This window comes from Neoarius graeffei, chromosome 6 (assembly GCF_027579695.1).
Source record: "Neoarius graeffei isolate fNeoGra1 chromosome 6, fNeoGra1.pri, whole genome shotgun sequence".
NCBI classification, from domain to species: Eukaryota; Metazoa; Chordata; class Actinopteri; order Siluriformes; family Ariidae; genus Neoarius; species Neoarius graeffei.
In genome coordinates this window covers 81,685,671-81,705,006 of record NC_083574.1, presented here as the reverse complement: position 1 = coordinate 81,705,006, position 19,336 = coordinate 81,685,671, and the positions used below count along the sequence as shown (strand labels likewise).

Sequence of the window (19,336 nt, the reverse complement as noted above, 5' to 3'; positions counted from 1 at the left end):
TTCTAGGGGCATAGTGGTAGAGTTTATATTTATTTATGAAAAAAAAAAACGCTTTCCAGTTCAGACCATGCCTATTTCTGGTTTGAATCCGTGAACAGATATGGATACATAGAGTACAAGACAAATAGGCTACAGATACAGCTAGTTGCATTGTTTTACATCAGTAATGCAAATAAATAGACACGCTCACTGTCTTTCGATCTTAATTTCAAAAAACTAAAACGTGTTTTTTTTTTTTAATCAGACAAAGTATCAATTCTTTTCGCAAACTTGGGTGAGCTTGCTGAGCACCAAAAGAGCATATTGTGATTTTATTCTATCCACATTCACTGGATATGAGCAATTGCACGCTCTGATTGGCTACTCTACTACAAGGATATCAGCTCATATACCGTGAGTAAAGGAAAACAAAATGGTGGAGCGTTTTGCTGAACCAACCGAGGACGAAATAAAAACTCTACTTGAAAACAAAAGCCCCAAAAAATACAAAAAAAGCAGCAAAATATGGAATAAAAGAAGTATTTGATGTCAAGAATGTATCTTTTTTTTTTCATTTTTCAAGAATTATTGCATTTTTCCCAAATCGCTTCTGTCACTTCGCCAGTTTGTTTACATTCTAAGAGGAAATTATTTTGTTGGACGTTTTGTACAAAGCTTCGTCGTACATGGCTGATAGCTGACTTGGTGCTATGCACCTCGTCAGCTATCAGCTCGTATACGACTTGATTTTGTAGAATAACTTAAATATTGCTACAGATTATGTATTAAATGCACTGCATTTAAAAAAAAAAAACATGGTGAGCCTGCAATGTATTACCAATAAATAATTTCACCATTTGTTTCAAGTCGATCCACAATTTATCCAAACACGAACAGTATTCAATAAAAGTACAACACTCGCTCACATGTTGCAGATTTCTCTATTATCCCGTGTTGTGAACATGATTGACAAATGACACTACACAGCTCAAAAGCCATCATCATGTGCCTGCTTCCCTGCTGACCCTTCAAAGCTTAAGTTCTAAAGATACACCCTAAAGCCCTGAGGATGCAGCAGGTCAGGCTCTGATCTCTATTCATGACCCAGTGTCCTCTTTCTTAGCCCTCGCCCAGACAGACTTCTGTCACCAGGTCTCAGTGGGCAGGGGTCAGAGGACGCAATGCTAGGGCAATGATGTCAAGACAGAATAGTCGTGCCAGTGTTGGATGGACGCCCAGCGGGACACAGAGGGTCTATTTATGAGTTAAACAGTACCCGATGACTCCTACTAATCCAATTAAATCTGGCCACAGTGACAGAGGATTGGACATGGTAGGGAAACCCCATGAAGGGTCACAAATGCAGCCACTTAAACTTAAGTGGAAAAAATAGTGTAGTGATGGCATTAAAGGCTTGTCTGGTGTCATGTGACTTTATTTATTGAAAGCTACAATAAATATGAAGATGGGTGTTGGTTGTAATGGGAAAAAAAAGTGCCCATGAAAAGGAGATTAGACCTTATGCAAAAAAGAAATCATATACATAGACACATGCTCATATGTTTTTCCACACGTGTGTAACATTTGATGCGAAGGTGAACTTCAGCGAGTCAGCTATAGTTCATCTGTAACTTCGCCTGAAAAATTTAAATGTGAAAAATGAATCGTTTAAAAAAAATCAGGTAAAACTAAACAGATCTTTGAGAAAAAAAAGCTACATGGAAAAATCTGAAACATTCAAAACATGAAAAATAATCCACGTGACAGAACATGAATTGTTTAAAACCACGTGTGAATTTTTCGTGCGAGTGTTCGCATGTGAATCATATGAATCACTCACATATGAATCATTAAAGTGACGTTTGTGTGACTTAGAAGGGTAGGACTGAACTTTTTTTTTTTCTCCACACAAATGTTCTGTTTATGGAATCAAGAATTCTGAACCTCATGTTCACGCAGTCTTTTTTTTATTTCTCTCTCTATCTATCTATCTTCCAGATCCACAACACGACATAGTCGAGCCAGGAATGTGGAACAGCTGTCCCTTCCCCTCCATCTCTCTCTCTCTCTCTCTCTCTCTCTCTCTCCTTCGCTCTCCACTCTGCAGTGACCATCTCTACACATTTCTGACAGCGTTACATTAAACACAGTGTGTAAATGGAACACAGCGTTGCGGTGCTCTGGTGTGATTCGATCAGAATGAAGCCCAGCTCTCTCCGCTCTCCATTTTCAGCTCTTAATTGCGCATTAGCGAAAACCGTTCTGCCGACCCTGATTCAGAACAGTCGCAGACATGCTGGAAAAGTAAAAAGAGCACATTTTTCATTTCACATTAGCTGAAATTTACCGCACGATGCCTGTTTGTGAAATGCAAATGCATAATGAGTGTTGTTTTTGTAATGATAAAACAGTGGAGACCTGTTCATTAGCACAGCACGCGGTAATGCCTTGAAAAATAAAGCAGAGAGCTGGTGTTTTGCACTGTATATCTGAACAGATAACAAACCGGCTTCTTTGTCTCAGAGCTGGAAATATCGCCTGGTGACGTTTCATATTATTATTATTATTATTATTATTATTATTATTATTATCTCAAAGTATGGATCAAACATGACAGTGTGATTTCCTGTTCTCATGAAAACAGTGACACGCAGTTTTACAATTTCTCCACATTGGAGAAGGATTTTGAAAAGCAGACCAGACAAGGAGATTTCAACCATTCCAGTTCTCTTGCACTTTTTCACATTTTTCTCTCATGTTCACTTTTATGTTGCTGTTGCACTCTCTCTCTCTGTTTTTTTTCTTTCTTTTCTCACCCACGCAGTCTCACATGTATCTCATAGAGGGGCCCCATGTCCTCTAATCCTGCCTTGAGCAAAGTTATCACTCTGAACCCCACTATAAAATGTCTTTCAGTTATAGAACAGGGTAGAATGCCTTTACTGTCACTGCACAATGAAATTTAGTTCATCATAGGAGAGCAAAGCGACTGCATATGTGTGTACCACCACTCTTGGGCACTTCAGCCCAAGGCCGACCCATGTTAACCTAGCTGCATGTCTTTGGACTGTGGGGGAACCAGAGCACCCAGAGGAAACCCATGCAGACACGGGGAGAACATGCAAACTCCAGACAGAAAGGCCCCTGTTGGCTGCCGGGCTCGAACCCAGAACCTTCTTGCTGTGAGGTGACAGTGCGAAACACTTACACCACTGGTCACAATTTAAAAAAAAAAAAATCCCAAATATTCAAGTGGTGGCTCCATATTACATACAATTAGTCAGACCTCAGGAGCGAAGTTTTCCTTTCAGACTCCTAGATCTACTGAAACTGTTCATTTTTCATTGTAGCTGGCCGGCATATTGAATCCGTGATGCTGATTGGGAAGACAATGACATGGCCCAAATCATATATCATCCTAAATGAAGCATCAAACAGACAAATCTCTCAAGCTTTGATGTCAACTGATGGCATGCCATATGATTGAAGAACGCCGTCATGTGGCACTGCATCAGTTGAAAACTGAACAAAGTGATGTTTCAGTGCACATATGGAAGCTATATGTGAAGCACATCGCCAGAAAGGAACTTGTGACTACACAGCGCATATTCCACTCACTATCATAGTCTTAGCATTGTGTCCTGTATTTAAGAGCTTCGTTGTGACAGGACAGGTGTGCGCGTACACTGCCTCTGTGTGTCCTGAATTCATGGCCACGTGGACCAAATTAGCAGTCTTTCTCGGCTTTTTGCCAGAGCTGGGGGCCGTGAAATTGAGATTATGGTCACGGTGGTCTCTGGGAACGGGGTGTGGTGAGGAGGGGCGTGTGAGTGATTCACTTGTCTGTAACGTGAGTCCATCACAAGACAATGCATGAATGGAGCTCCTCAGAGGGATGATATCAGCTGTATGGCGCTCCAGGCCCCTCCCTTTGCTCTGAGAGTGTTCATTCATGAAGACTGTCATGCTATTGATTCAGGGTTCCACTAACACATGCACAAAGTAGGCAAGCCTGTAGACTGTAATTGGTATTGTGAAGAAGGCTTATAAATAGGCCCAGGCCTGTGATTTAACTATGTGTGTGTGTGTGTGTGTGTGTGTGTGTGTGTGTGTGTGTGTGTGTGTGTGTGTGTGTGTGTGTCCCCTTCTGATGGTGCGTGAGAGAACATGAGTGGGCGTGCAATAAAAAGTCACACTGTCTCATGTGGGCTTTTCAAAACTCGGGACGATTAAGTGGCTGAATGCTTGCTGGGTCAGATTTATTTCTGTCTATAGTCTATATGTCAGATTAGCATATTGTGCCTCTTCCTGTCTTTTTTTTTTTTTGCATGGCTGTGTAGGTGGATTTTGCTCTGCATATGAAAAGCTCCAGGTCTTGTGACCTTGTTTGCACCAGGAGAGGTCAGATAACAAGAGAAGAGAAGGAATAAAACTTACTTCCATCGATGCTAGCATGGACTGTGGAAAATGCTAGCAGGAAATGTGCACTGCCTTTTAGTATCTGCAGGGGTCTGAGTGCAGGCTTAAAAGCTGCCCCTCCCTTGACAGCAGCCGTCCGGACGTGACCGTGCTATCAGACCCGTTTTGTTACAGATCTTTATCTTTCACTTTCTCCGGGAGTGTGCATTAGGAGAAGGCTATAAAACCTGGCCAGGATGAAGAAGGGTCATTCACCCAGCTGGACCGGGTGGGGGGGGGAGAAAGCGGCAGCAGGGTGCTCGCTCAGAGAGCCGCTTGTTCTAGCTACTATTTGGATTTCCATCTGAATGGAAGAGAAGCCTGGACCAGGAATAGCAGCAAATCTCAGAGCCAGTGCCAAGGCTAGCCAAGATCACCATCAGGGGGCTCTCCCAGCCCGGAACACTGTCACTATTCTTAGAAGCTCGAAACACGCGTTCTTCATGATCCAAAAGCATCGAAGGCGACACGGGCTAAACATTCCCTCTCTATTCCTGTTTGCTAAACTTTTGCTTTCGTTGTCACTCTATCATTCTCTGCTAGTTTTGATTTTACTGTGTGATAAATGACTTGTTTCAGTAATAAGAATCTTAAAATGTGCTCTACATGCAGATTTTTCCTGCATGCTACAAGCTTCAATGACTTTATCAGCAAAATTTGCACTGCATGCATGATAACCACCAACCCTCAGCTTTATAGTAAGGTGTGCCCAATAATATGTCTTGCAGAAACATGGCTGCGCTGCATACTTTGCAGTTGCATGAACGCGCACCACAAAAATCGTCACCCTCAATTCGAGCAGTTGATATATTCGGCTCGGGAGACCTGCTCTGTTTAGACATTGGAAACAAACACATGCAGAGTATTACAAACAGTTTATTGGCAACGTCTTCTCTCCCAGTATCAAGCACAAACCTCCATCAAGTGCATCTTTTGCTGTAAGATGCCACAGAAGTGCATAGCTGAGCAATAAACAAGCATATAAAAGCCCAAGGTATGATTTTTGCCCGAGCAGCTTTTGTAGCACCCAAGCCGTCAAATGGGGGGGCTGTGTGTGTAATTAGCAACGGAGTGGCTAATGGTTTCTGCGTGCTACAAGGCCAGCCGAGGTCCAGCAGGCACATATGCACTAAATGAATTCCCTACAGACCACAGTGTTTTCATGTAGCATGCCACGCATTCTTGCCTTGTTTTACTATCGCTAATGTGGAGGCCTTTGCATTCGTGTCTCTCTGAGTGCATGTTCTTAATTTGCCACGTTCAAACTGAAAAACCATGTTGTATGCTGGACTTAAGAATATTTAATTTAGCAAGCAATTTATATTAGGTACCACAGTGTTAGTCTTGAAAGTCATGCCTACCAAGAATAGAAGTCTAAAATTAGTTTGTATGAAAATGAAATCCAATGTCACACAACTTTGCTTCCTGGAGATGACATCTGTTTCGGTGGGTTTCTTTTGGTATCATCAAAGTGTGACTCAACAACAAAGAAATTTAGGCAGCAAATCTGAACATCATCTGGACATCTAAGAAAAAAAAAGTGCATTTATAAACATAACTAATTTTTGCTATAGCAGGCCGCAAATGGGTAACGCTGCTCAGATGGATCACAGAGAGCTAAGACCAGATCTCATTATGGTGGGGTTTCTAGGAGCTAATCCAGATGCCTGTGCCAATTACCATGAGCTGTACTCAGACCTAAAACCTCATCTTTATCTGTCAGAGATGTTGCAAAGAGGGTGAGATAAAGGAAGCCCATCTGCAATGGTGAGAACATGTGTCTCCTGTCACACGGGAAACATCACACAGTCTGAACAAACAGAGAGAACCACAAATGTTCTTGCTATAGCCAAACACTTGGACAGAAAGTCCAATCACAGACAGACAGCTCGAAGGTGAGACAATACCATGATGGCTTGGTCAAGAGAAGACAGAACCAAGGTCTGAGAGTTCACCCCGTTTTTCATTCACCTTACACACTTCTGATCTCCAAACCAGAACCCAACTCAACCTTCCAGATCTTTTCATTATGACTGATCAAGACTATAGGCCAATTTATGCTGACAACACAGTCCTCGCAGATGGCGTCGCAGATGGCGTCGCAGATGGTGTCTGCGTAGCCCCCCCCCTTCGCAGACGCTCTGCGCGCACCTCCCAAAAATTGTGACCACCGCAGAAGCCTCGCAGACAGCATCGCAGACAAGAGGGCTCTGATTGGTCCACTCTACATCCGCTGTACACGCACTTCCGCTTCCCTACTTTCCCGGTTTGTTTTGTTTTCACGACCGCCATTTTTAAAAACACAGCGAAGATGGAGCAGCACGAAGAGTGGTTGATCGAGGAAGTGAGGAAGTACGTACATCTATACGACTCCAGTTCTAGTCATTATAAGTAACCGGAGGATAAACACTCCACTAACCACACCCACCAACTACTCCTAACGATTTCGCGACTTCGCGCCCCCTTGCGTTGTGGCGGTGAATAACATCGCGCACGCCTATTACTCCCCGCTCAACGATAAATTACAACTGTCTGCGAAAAGCTATCTGCGAAAGCCTTGTCGCAAGAGCATGCAGAGGCCCTAAGGCCACAGAACCAAAGCCAGAGGCTGGCATGTTAAGAAAGGCACCACTCAGGCTGGTTTATTCACCTCCAGAGCTGCCCGCCACCCAGGAGAAAAGTCTGGAACTCACCAGTGATTCTCTGAAAGTTCCACAAGCTCAAGTGAATAGACGTAGAGGGGGTGGGGGTGAAGGTTGCCCCCTGAGACTCTGACTCAGTAATTAGCCTGTTACAGGCGGCTGGGATGAGAAGACATAGCAGCAGACAGGCACCACATCAGGAGCCGGGGAGCCGCGGCAAAAATAAAGGAGCATGTGGACCACAGAGGGAGGGAAAAAAAAAAGATGAATGGGGAGAGCAAGACAGATTAGGAGTAGAAATGAGATGTTGTAAAAAAGTTGAGAAAAAAAATACTTCTGGCTTGTTTGTTCTTTCCTGCTCGGGGACACACTGTTTCTTTTGTTTTTGTTTCGGTCTTATGTGGAGATGTGTAGCTTGAGTTGCCTGTTTGGGAGGCCATAACTGAGTCAGGTCTTCTACACCCCAACTGAAGTCCGTTGTTCTGACTTGTGCCTGATCCAAAATGTAGTGACACAAGCTAAGATGTCTTAAAATGCAGTCATTGATGGTAACATCTCGCAGACTGTTCTCACACATGCTTACTATTTAGCACAGAGTTGCTCCTGAAGGTAAATGCTCCCTATCCTGCTTTGATGACTACATGTTAAAGGGAACAATAAATACATGTGGTCACAAGACAGGCACCCTGAAAGGGGAGGCGTTGAACCGTTACGCATTCCGCCAAGAGGGAGTCATTTCACTGTGAAGTTGTGCAAGACTGCTTTATCAAATGTTCTGAGATAGCTAGGGGGCAAAGAAAAAAAAAAGACAATTGACAGTGCTCTTATTCCCCTAAATATGAAATGTATTTGGACAGAAACCCTACGTGAACAAGCTCAGACACTCTGAGCTCTGGCATGCCTTGCTCGCACCTCTCATTAAAACACACACTTTCATTCTGACTCGTAAAACATTCAGAGGCCTGCTCAAAATGAGCCAAGGCCTAGTCATTTGTTTTGCTTTACCAGCAGCCCACATCATATGAGGTCTGATCACCAAGCCTCATGTTTGTACAGCTGCCAGGCTTCTTTGGCATGCCCACTGTCTGGCAGAGCAAACCCAGGGCAGGAGAAACACCTCAGGCTGGATCTTATACAATACACGGAAACATCTTGGTTACAATCTACGAGTCCTGGAATCAAACACACACCTGTGTTATAATGGATGCAGAGCATATACGTACTGTTAACTAGGACTGTGTGGTGCTAAGGCTACACAGTCTAGTTGTAACTGAAGAATGCAAATATCAAATCTCTACGAAGGTGGTGTGTGTGTGTGTGTGTGTGTGTGTGTGTGTGTGTGTGTGTGTGTGTGTGTGTGTGTGTGTAAGCATGGTTTGGGATGATGAAGTAGTGTCTTAATCAGATAAAAGAGAGCAGCAAGCAACCCACCCAACCCTTACACATTCCTGTCACTCACTGAACCCTGGTTTCCAGCGAAGCAAAAGAGAAAGAGAGAAAGAAAGAGAAAGAAAAAGAAATGAAGCAGCACTCTCATCAAGAGCTGCTTCTTTCTGAAAACGAGTGGGTGGGATGTGACCCCTGGCTTACTCTCATGTTGTTGCTGACCCACTTGGCTGTGCTAAGTACTCTTTGGTCAGAGATGAAAGCAGCAACCCTGTCGTCGAGCACTTTGACACAACGAGTTATGAACGCGCATCTTAGCTCTTTCTGTATGCTCGGACTTTTGATATTGTTTTGTTTGCCGAGCCGTCATGCTGGTGGGAGCGATAGCTATTTTAAACAAGCCTGGCTTGAAACGGCTCAAGGCACCATTTCTAGATCAGCGCTAGGCAAGCATATGGTTCACGTTTGGGTCTGTTTGACAGTGGCTTCATGTTATATGTTATATATTTGTAGTCTTTGTGAAGGCTAGTCTTCAGAAGAAGAAGAAAAGTCAGTATGGTGCTGCGTTGTTTTTAGCTAACAAGATGTGAATGTGTTTGCACAATCATATTAAAGCAAGTCTATTTGAGAATCTAAATATGCTTGTCGAGGTCATCACTTATTTGGAGCCTCCATTGTCTGTTCTTCCTCCATTTGTCTTGAGTCAGTCAGATTCTAGATGAACTCTATACTACTTCTGTTACTGTTTACCTCGGCCCTTTCTCTTTAAAAAGAAATTTGGTGAAGTTAAAAAGAACGAACAAAAAGTGGTGCATGTTTTTTGAATCTAAAACTAGCTTCACTATATTCTCTGTCCTCTCAGACTTATGTGAGCTTGTCACCACTAATATGCATGTATACTCCCTCAAAAGTGATTAACAGGTACAAAATGTGAAAGAAGAGACCAGATTACAGTAAGCACCATGCAGAAATTTCAATCTTTGGCAAACAGTATTGCTAACACAGGACTCTCCATCCTGACCAAGCAAGAGGGAGCCTGTGTTGTGAAATGTTTTTTTGCAAAACACCACCACAGCGTTTTGGCAATTCGAGTGCAACTATCAGCATTTTTAGTAACGTTTTTCCATGTGGCTGATAAAGTTTGTGTATATGGAAATATTGCCAGTGTATGTACATGCAAGACTTTGAGATCACGCCTGTTTGGATATGCTGATATTGTAGTGATTCATATCATGCGTGTGCACACAAGCGCACACACACACACACACACCTCAGACTGAAGTCAGTTTTCAGTTTGACACTTATGGTGCGAATAGCATTTTTCCATGATGTGCATACAGCTGTTGCGGTGTGTATGATCGACAGAGTAAGCAGCGTGCGCAGATGTTATAATAACAGTCAGCTTTTTCGCTCAGGAAAACCAGCGGCCACTGAACTTGTTCTGCTCTGCTGACCGAGCACAAACAGGGTCAGGTTAGAAAAGTGCATTGGACGGGTGTACAGCAGGGCTATATTCGGTCACACACTCACTCCCTCTCAAAAGCCTGCACAATCATCACCTCAATCCAAGTTTCAGGAGTGTCCTGTCAGGAGTGTGAGGGGGAGGATTATAATGCTGACTGCTCAAGCCGCACCTCATGTACTCTCCCTGCCTCCCTCTCGTACTCTCTCAATCATGGTCAGGCATGCGGCCTTGCTCCTGCGCCTCGCCCTTTGGCTGGCATGAGCGGGTAATGAAACAGCATCATGACAAGTAAATCCTTTCAGCGCTGGCGTGAGAACTGACAGAGTGTTTCCTCCTAGACGTGCAGGATGACCGAGTGCAAGAACATAGCCTTAATGTCTGCCTTTATGAAAGCTGATCTCATGATGGCAACGTAAATGACATACCGCTTCTCCTGAAATATAGTAGAAGAAAAAAAAAACCTTGCATGCACTTTAAGCGCGGCCGCACGTTCTATCTATCTTATCATAAATGTCAACTTGCTTTAAAGTGAATAAAAGCAGATCCTGATCTGATTTGCTTTGCTGCAACTTACGCGCCTCGCCCTTTGGTTGGCCTGAGACACTGGCATGGCACGAACTAGCAGCATCATGACCAGTAGCTTGGTCAGCACTGATCAGTGCATGAACAAGCAGGAAAGTTTCCTCATAGCAGAGACACAGGATGGGAGTAATCCTGTGAAAGGCATGCATCTTGAAGAAAGTGTACTTTTGGATTAGAAAAAAAAAAAAAGCTGCCTACACTTATGTTCTTGCAACATCAGGCTTGCAACCTCATTTCAACATTTCCATTTGAGCAGATCGCATTATTATGACAATTAGAGGACGCAGCAAGCTCTTGCACACACACACACACACACACACACACACACACACACAGCACTGAGAGCGAATAAATAACTGATAGGCGCATCTGGAGCGCGCTGGACTGAGCATCGCCTGCGCTGGAGCGCGTGAGCTTTGCGGTGTTACAGACGGTCGTGCGCTCCAACACCAGTTGAAGCGCGCGCGCGGTACATCAAGGTTTGATGAGCCAAATAAACAAACAAACAAACAAACCAATGAATGAATGAATAAATATAACCAATAACATAAAGCTTTAAAAATATGACTGCATAATAAAATAAAACACTCACTCACCGTCTGCTTTTTCGGATTTTATTATAGTTAACGTTGGCGTCATATCCACGGCAGCCGTCATGGTCTCGCACTCAGTGCGTGCGCTTACAGCTCACGTTTAAGTCCCGTTATGTTTATATTTACTGAGGTAAAAGCGCCTTCCCTCTGGTTTTATTTATTTATTTATTTATTTATTTATTTCTAATCCCAACAGTGTCCTAAATCTCGAGAGCGAACTTCTCTTTCTCTCTCCCTTCCTTACTCACTCATTCACTCCCTCACTCACCCACTCTCTCTCTCTCTCCTTTCCTCTCATTCTCTCTTTCTGCCTCTCTCTGGGCGTCACTGTGTGAATGGGCGGCGTCGAGTCGAGTCTGATTCACTCTCTTCACAACGTTCGTTCCTTCTCTGATACCTCTCTATGAGAATAGCCTATCGTCCGTTCCACTTTTTCTTCCTCCTATGAAACATTCTAGTGCGTATATTAGGAACACCCATCCACCTGCAGTTCTCTAACAGGAGCACAAAAATCATCCATCCCATCTCATCTCATCTCATTATCTCTAGCCGCTTTATCCTTCTACAGGGTCGCAGGCAAGCTGGAGTCTATCCCAGCTGACTACGGGCGAAAGGCAGGGTACGCCCTGGACAAGTCGCCAGGTCATCACAGGGCTGACACATAGACATTCACACCTACGGTCAATTTAGAGCCACCGATTAACCTAGCCTGCATGTCTTTGGACTGTAGGGGAAACCAGAGCACCTGGAGGAAACCCACGCAGACACGGGAAGAACATGCAAACTCCCCCGTCGGCCGCTGGGCTCGAACCCAGGACCTTCTTGCTGTGAGGCCACGGTGCTAACCATTACACCACCGTGCCGCCAGATATGAATCAAGACCTTTGGTTAATGTTCACTTCAAACAACATTCATCTTATCTCATCTCATTATCTCTAGCCGCTTTATCCTGTTCTACAGGGTCGCAGGCAAGCTGGAGCCTATCCAAGCTGACTACGGGCGAAAGGCGGGGTACACCCTGGACAAGTCGCCAGGTCATCACAGGGCTGACACATAGACACAGACAACCATTCACACTCACATTCACACCTACGGTCAATTAAGAGCCACCGATTAACCTAGCCTGCATGTCTTTGGACTGTAGGGGAAACCAGAGCACCTGGAGGAAACCCACGCAGACACGGGAAGAACATGCAAACTCCCCCGTTGGCCACTGGGCTCGAACCCAGGACCTTCTTGCTGTGAGGCGACGGTGCTAACCATTACACCACCGTGCCGCCAGATATGAATCAAGACCTTTGGTTAATGTTCACTTCAAACAACATTCATCTTATCTCATCTCATTATCTCTAGCCGCTTTATCCTGTTCTACAGGGTCGCAGGCAAGCTGGAGCCTATCCAAGCTGACTACGGGCGAAAGGCGGGGTACACCCTGGACAAGTCGCCAGGTCATCACAGGGCTGACACATAGACACAGACAACCATTCACACTCACATTCACACCTACGGTCAATTAAGAGCCACCAATTAACCTAGCCTGCATGTCTTTGGACTGTAGGGGAAACCAGAGCACCTGGAGGAAACCCACGCAGACACGGGAAGAACATGCAAACTCCCCCGTCGGCCGCTGGGCTCGAACCCAGGACCTTCTTGCTGTGAGGCGACGGTGCTAACCATTACACCACCGTGCCGCCAGATATGAATCAAGACCTTTGGTTAATGTTCACTTCAAACAACATTCATCTTATCTCATCTCATTATCTCTAGCCGCTTTATCCTGTTCTACAGGGTCGCAGGCAAGCTGGAGCCTATCCAAGCTGACTACGGGCGAAAGGCGGGGTACACCCTGGACAAGTCGCCAGGTCATCACAGGGCTGACACATAGACACAGACAACCATTCACACTCACATTCACACCTACGGTCAATTAAGAGCCACCGATTAACCTAGCCTGCATGTCTTTGGACTGTAGGGGAAACCAGAGCACCTGGAGGAAACCCACGCATACACGGGAAGAACATGCAAACTCCCCCGTCGGCCGCTGGGCTCGAACCCAGGACCTTCTTGCTGTGAGGCGACGGTGCTAACCATTACACCACCGTGCCGCCAGATATGAATCAAGACCTTTGGTTAATGTTCACTTCAAACAACATTCATCTTATCTCATCTCATTATCTCTAGCCGCTTTATCCTGTTCTACAGGGTCGCAGGCAAGCTGGAGCCTAACCCAGCTGACTACGGGCGAAAGGTGGGGTACACCCTGGACAAGTCGCCAGGTCATCACAGGGCTGACACATACTGGAGATATAGACAACCATTCACATTCACACCTACGGTCAATTTAGAGCCACCGATTAACCTAGCCTGCATGTCTTTGGACTGTAGGGGAAACCAGAGCACCCGGAGGAAACCCACAAAGACATGGGGAGAACATGCAAACTCCCCCATTGGCCGCTGGGCTCGAACCCAGGACCTTCTTGCTGTGAGGTGACAGTGCTAACCATTACACCACCGTGCCGCCAAATACGAATCAAGACCTTCGGTTAATGTTCACTTCAAACAACAGAATGGGAAAAAATTGTGATCTCAAAGTGGGACTTTCTTTCACCGCGGCATGGGTGTTCGTGTTCATTTGAGCCAGATGGACTGGTTCGAGTATTTCAGAAACTGCTGACCTCCTGGGGTTTTCACACAAAACAGTCTGCAGAGTTTACACAGAATGGTGCGAAAAACAAAAACAAACAAACAAACAAAAAAAAACACTGAGTGAGCGCTAGTTACTGTATGTGGATGGAAAAATCTTGTTGATGCGAGAAGTCAGAGGAAAATGGCCAGATTGGTTCAAGCTGCCAGGAAGGATATAGCAACTCATATAATCACTCTTTACAACCATGGTGAGCAGAAAAGCATCTCAGCATGCAACAGCAGAAGACCACATTGGGTTCCACTCTTGCCAGCCAAGAACAGGAATCTTAGAATCGACAACAAGTTCCTATTAAAGTGGCCAGTGAGAGGGTGTGTTTATATTATTTATATATAATCTCCATTTCTGACTTGTGAATAGTTCCATGGAACTTCTCCATCCATCCATCCATTATCTGTAGCCACTTATCCTGTTCTACAGGGTCGCAGGCAAGCTGGAGCCTACCCAGCTAACTATGAGCAAGAGGTGGGGTACACCCTGGACAAGTCATCAGGTTATCGCAGACACAGACACAAACAACCACTCACACTCACACCTATGGTCAATTTAGAGACACCAATTAGCCTAACCTGCATGTCTTTGGACTGTGGGCGAAACCGGAGCACCCAGAAGAAACCCACACGGACATGGGGAGAACATGCAAACTTCACATAGAAAGGCCCCCGTCAGCCGCTGGGCTCGAACCCAGGACCTTCTTGCTGTGAGGCAACAGTGCAAACCACTACACCACCATGCCACCCCCATGGAACGTCTCATCTTGCTCTATTATTTAACATTACGTCAGCGGCAGATGCTGACAGATTTGTACAAACTTGTACAAACTCACCATAGGTAACATTGAGCAATTACTCGAGACAAATAAAAGGTGTTACGCAAATTATTGGTCAATTTGTGATCTCATTCTACATATCACATCCATGAAATGGTATTTAGTTCTTCTAGAGTATTCTATATCCCTGACGAATAATCACTAAAGCACTGGATGGGCTGATCATATGTAGTACACCATCTTTGCCAGTGGGTAAGTCTAGGTAGAAAGCAAGTCTCTTTCTCACCATTGTTAATCAGATATCTTATAACAAGCCTTTTGAATGGGATTAGAAAACCTCAAACATGTCCTGATCAGGCCTGAGTTTCCCAAAAGCATCACAGCACAAAGATCATCATTAAATGGTAGAGTGAGCAACACAATGAATGCTCTCTCTCTCTCCTAGTTAAGATGGTCTTAGTGTTAAGAGGCTTTTGGGAAACCCACCACAGTTTAGTCAAGTAATCCAGTAAAAGGAAGCTGGAAAATAACTTACCACCTGGCAAAGATGGTCTACCAGTTTGACCAGCTCTGCATCTGTTTTGGCAGCTGGAAACTGGTCAGACCAAGCTGAAGTTATTCTCTGAGAAAGATGATTAAACATAGCTCACAGAGGGATTCTTTGGTTTCACCCAATGGAGGAATGCTTATGTTACATACAGAATCCTATGACAAACAGTTTCCCTTTTGGGATCCCAATATAAAATTACCCTCCTGAAAAATCCAGCTTGGTCTGATCAGCTACGAGCAGCTAACACACCACATGAGCTGGTCGTGCAGGTAGGAAAAAACAAAAACAAAAAACAGTCTTTAAATTGCAGTTATTGATGGAACATCAATCAAGGGGGTAAAAGTTGTTTTGAAGAAAATAACACAACCTTAAGGTGATTAGAAAATCTCAAACACTTCCTGATCAGCTTAGTGAAGTAACCCAGTAAAAGGAAGATGGAAAAATAACGTATTAGCTGACAACAATCGTCCACCATGTTGTCCAGGACAGTTTGTGTTTTGACAGTAGGTAGGTATTCAGATTAAGCTGAAACCTTGAGGAACCCTAGTAGTCAACAAGCCTTCATCTGATGACCTAACAACACCATGATCCAAATGATAAATGCCTTCTAATGAGTTTGTTCAACACTGTCAGACAGACCAAACTGGGGTTCAGAGTAAGCTTGGTGTGAAGGTAGATTTCAAAGAGATACAGCCTAGTGTCATCCAATGACAAACTATACTGACCCACAAAAGAACATTGTTTACCTCGTGCCCCATCCTCATCTTCTGGCCTTTTATTAAAATCTATACAAAGAACAAGTAAACCATGCCAAGTCTTGACTTTGGATCCATTTCTGAACTGAATGTACAGCAGAAGCCTGTCTGAACTAAATCAGCAATAATGTTCAATGAGCCAGCTCTCAAAGAGTGTGTGCTGATGGGAGCGAGTGCCCTTGCAAGACTGGCCAAGTCCTATAAACACCTCCAAGTATTTCCTGCCCACCTTGAGTGGATCAATAAAAACCCAAATGTGGCATTTTACTGAAGATCCTCCCACCACATCCATATCCCTGTACACAGTGCTGCCCATGACTGACTCTTAACTCTTATTCTCAGATTTCCCCAGGGTGGATGTTGAGTGGCCAGTGAGTATAGTGTCACAGTACATGGATACAAACCTTTTTGTTGTCTTCTTTGTTCAGGTTATCTACAATGGAATATTTCAGGCAGTTTCAGCTTGACTGAATGTTCAATTATGGATATGACTACACCAAGCAAGCTGAAGCACATGAATTTTTATTTTTTATTGTAAGACATAAAGAGAGAGAGAGAGAGAGAGAGAGAGAGAGAGAGAGAGAGAGTCTCTGCTTGCATTAAGTTAATTAGCTGTCATGGCAACAGATTGCCATTACAATCGTCGTGTGCTGATCAGCTTGTATCGCCAAGTGGAACACGATGGCCTTGACAACTCTGAGAGGGCTTGTCAAAAGTGTTTATCCATTTCAGAACAAACGTTCTCAAAAATGAACCAGGACAAAGCAGCCTTTTCTTTCATTTTAATCAAAGGCCTTTAAAGGGAGTATGTCAAGATATAGCACTTGGTCGGTCTGGGCTTGCATATTCAGAATAACCATGTTAGCCCAGTCAATACTGGCTGGTCTCGTTGAGTAGTGGGTTTGGCCATGCCACATGCCTCCAAATGGATTTGAGAGAGCTGGGAGCCAGAGTTATTGATGAGTTATAGATTTTTAAACAGGGGTACCTTGCACACTAGCCATTAGCCTGTCTGTATCGTGTTGCAGCTGACAGATATGAGCAATGGTGCAAATTTTTAGATTTTCTCAAGGGCTTCTGTGGTCAACGCCTCACAAGAGTCTAGCAACCCCAAAAGCTTAGAGAGTCTAATAAAAGTAGGAGGCGATCTCTCACTCCCCCGACACTGTTCAGTCACTCCCACATTCATTTGTTCCCTCTTTCCTTCTCTCACTAGCCCTCTTTGTTTTAGCCTTAATGAGGGCCTTGTATAGTCCTTAAAAGGACAGGCTAGCCTCCTCAATGCCCAGGGGCAGCCATTAAGACTAATGGGGTTGCTGACTAATATCATAGAGAGAGCTTGCTGAGTGGCATTTTTCTCTTTATAGGAAAATGCAGAGATGGGGGTGGGGAGGGTGTCTACTCCTAGTCTGTCATTTCTTCATGTTGCTTTGATGCTATAATGTGAGTGCTTCCTGAGGAATTGCATATCAATGCTGTAAAAGCCTGTTAGATTCTATAGCTGTGTCCATGGGGTTAACTGAGTTAGACCTAATGAGAGAGGGCCACTTGTGTTCAAATATTGTGTCATCTTATAGTCTGATATTCACAAAGGCCTACTTTAGAAAGATATGCATGAGAGAAGTGGTGGGAAATTGGAGAAAAAAAATCCCTTAATCCCAAAAAGAAGATCAAAAAACAGAAACCGTTATTGGTCCATTTTTGTCGTTAGTTATCATCAGCATAACTATCATCACCATTAATACACAGTCATAATGATGATTATTTTGGCCTTTGGGTAATCCCAGACACTGAAGGATCTGGGAAATCCCACCATTGTTGTGTAAGAGCGCTCCTGATCTCACTCAAACACTCGCTACATGCTGAGTTTGATTCACGAAATCCAAAATTCAGTCTTCCTTCCAAGCTGGACTGTGACTATAACTCCTGAGCTTGTTGACTCCCCAAAACAAAGCTGTTGCTTCGATACAGCTATGGAAAAAGAGTTTGATGTTACGGAAAGCATGTGCTCTGCCTCCGAGCAGACCTTAGTTGTGTGGGAATTAGTTGAACAGAGAGGAAGTGCCACGTGCTAGCCCCTTTAGCGCATGCTAATCAGAGGGAGAGCCCTCTGACTTGCGGCAAAAGAGCCTGGTACTATATAACTATGAGGCTTTGATGTCTACCTTTCTCATGCTGAAAGTGCTGCTGTCATGGTTTCTGAGCAACAAAATTCAGACGTTAAATGTCACTCTGTGGCACAGGAACAAGTCAGCAGGTCAGCATATGTGAAAATATTAAAAGATGACTAATTAATCAATCTAGGTTGCAATGCAATAATTAATTACATATGTTTCAGTGGTGCTTGAAAGTTTGTGAACCCTTTAGAATTTTTTACATTTCTGCATAAATATGACCTAAAACATAATCAGATTTTCACACAAGTCCTAAAAGTAGATAAAGAGAACCGAGTTAAACAAATGAGACGGCAATATTATACTTGGTCATTTATTTATTGAGGAAAATGATTCAATATTTCATATCTGTGAGTGGCAAAAGTATGTGAACCTCTAGGATTAACAGTTAATTTGAAGGTGAAATTAGAGTCAGGTGTTTTCAATCAATGAGATGACAAACAGGTGTGAGTGGGCACCCTGTTTTATTTCAAGAACAGGGATCTATCAAAGTCTGATCTTCACAACACATGTTTGTGGAAGTGGATCATGGCACGAACAAAGGAGATTTCTGAGGACCTCAGAAAAAGTGTTGATGATGTTCATCAGGCTGGAAAAGGTTAGAAAACCATCTCTAAAGAGTTTGGACTCTACCAATCCACAGTCAGACAGATTGTGTACAAATAGAAGAAATTCAAGACCATTGTTACCCTCCCCAGGAGTGGTCGACCAACAAAGATCACTCCAACAGCAAGGTGTTTAATAGTCGGCAAGGTCACAAAGGACCCCAGGGTAACTTCTAAGCAACTGAAGGCCTCTCTCACATTGGCTAATATTAATGTTCATGAGTCCACCATCAAGAGAACACTGAACAACAATGATGTGCTTGGCAGTGTTGCAAGGAGAAAGCCACTGCTCTCCAAAAAGAACATTGCTGCTCGTCTGCAGTTTGCTAAAGATCATGTGGACAAGACAGAAGGCTCTTGGAAAAATGTTTTGTGGACGGACGAGACCAAAATAGAACTTTTTGGTTTAAATGAGAAGCGTTATGTTTGGAAAAAGGAAAACACTGCATTCCAGCATAAGAACCTTATTCCATCAGGTGGGTCATGGAGCAAGACAATGACCCTAAGCACACAAGTCGTTCTACCAAAGAATGGTTAAAGAAGAATAAAGTTAATGTTTTGGAATGGCCAAGTCAAAGTCCTGACTTTAATCCAATCGAAATGTTGTGGAAGGACCTGAAGCGAGCAGTTCATGTGAGGAAACCCACCAACATCCCAGAGTTGAAGCTGTTCTG

General features: G+C 43.9%; 1 protein-coding gene across 2 annotated transcripts in view; it reads right to left on the bottom strand.

The window, feature by feature from the left end:
- ets1 (v-ets avian erythroblastosis virus E26 oncogene homolog 1) overlaps positions 1-19,336 on the bottom strand; it is a 77,813-nt gene that overhangs the window by 18,792 nt on the left and 39,685 nt on the right. The window contains exon 1 of one of the 2 annotated variants that reach the window (XM_060924113.1): positions 11,109-11,411. The exons of the other annotated variant lie outside the window; for it this stretch is intronic. Within the exon in view, the coding sequence (XP_060780096.1) occupies positions 11,109-11,169 (61 nt within the window). The 5' untranslated portion in view covers positions 11,170-11,411. Of the gene's footprint in view, positions 1-11,108; positions 11,412-19,336 lie in introns of those variants that run through there. 2 annotated transcript variants of the gene reach the window in all.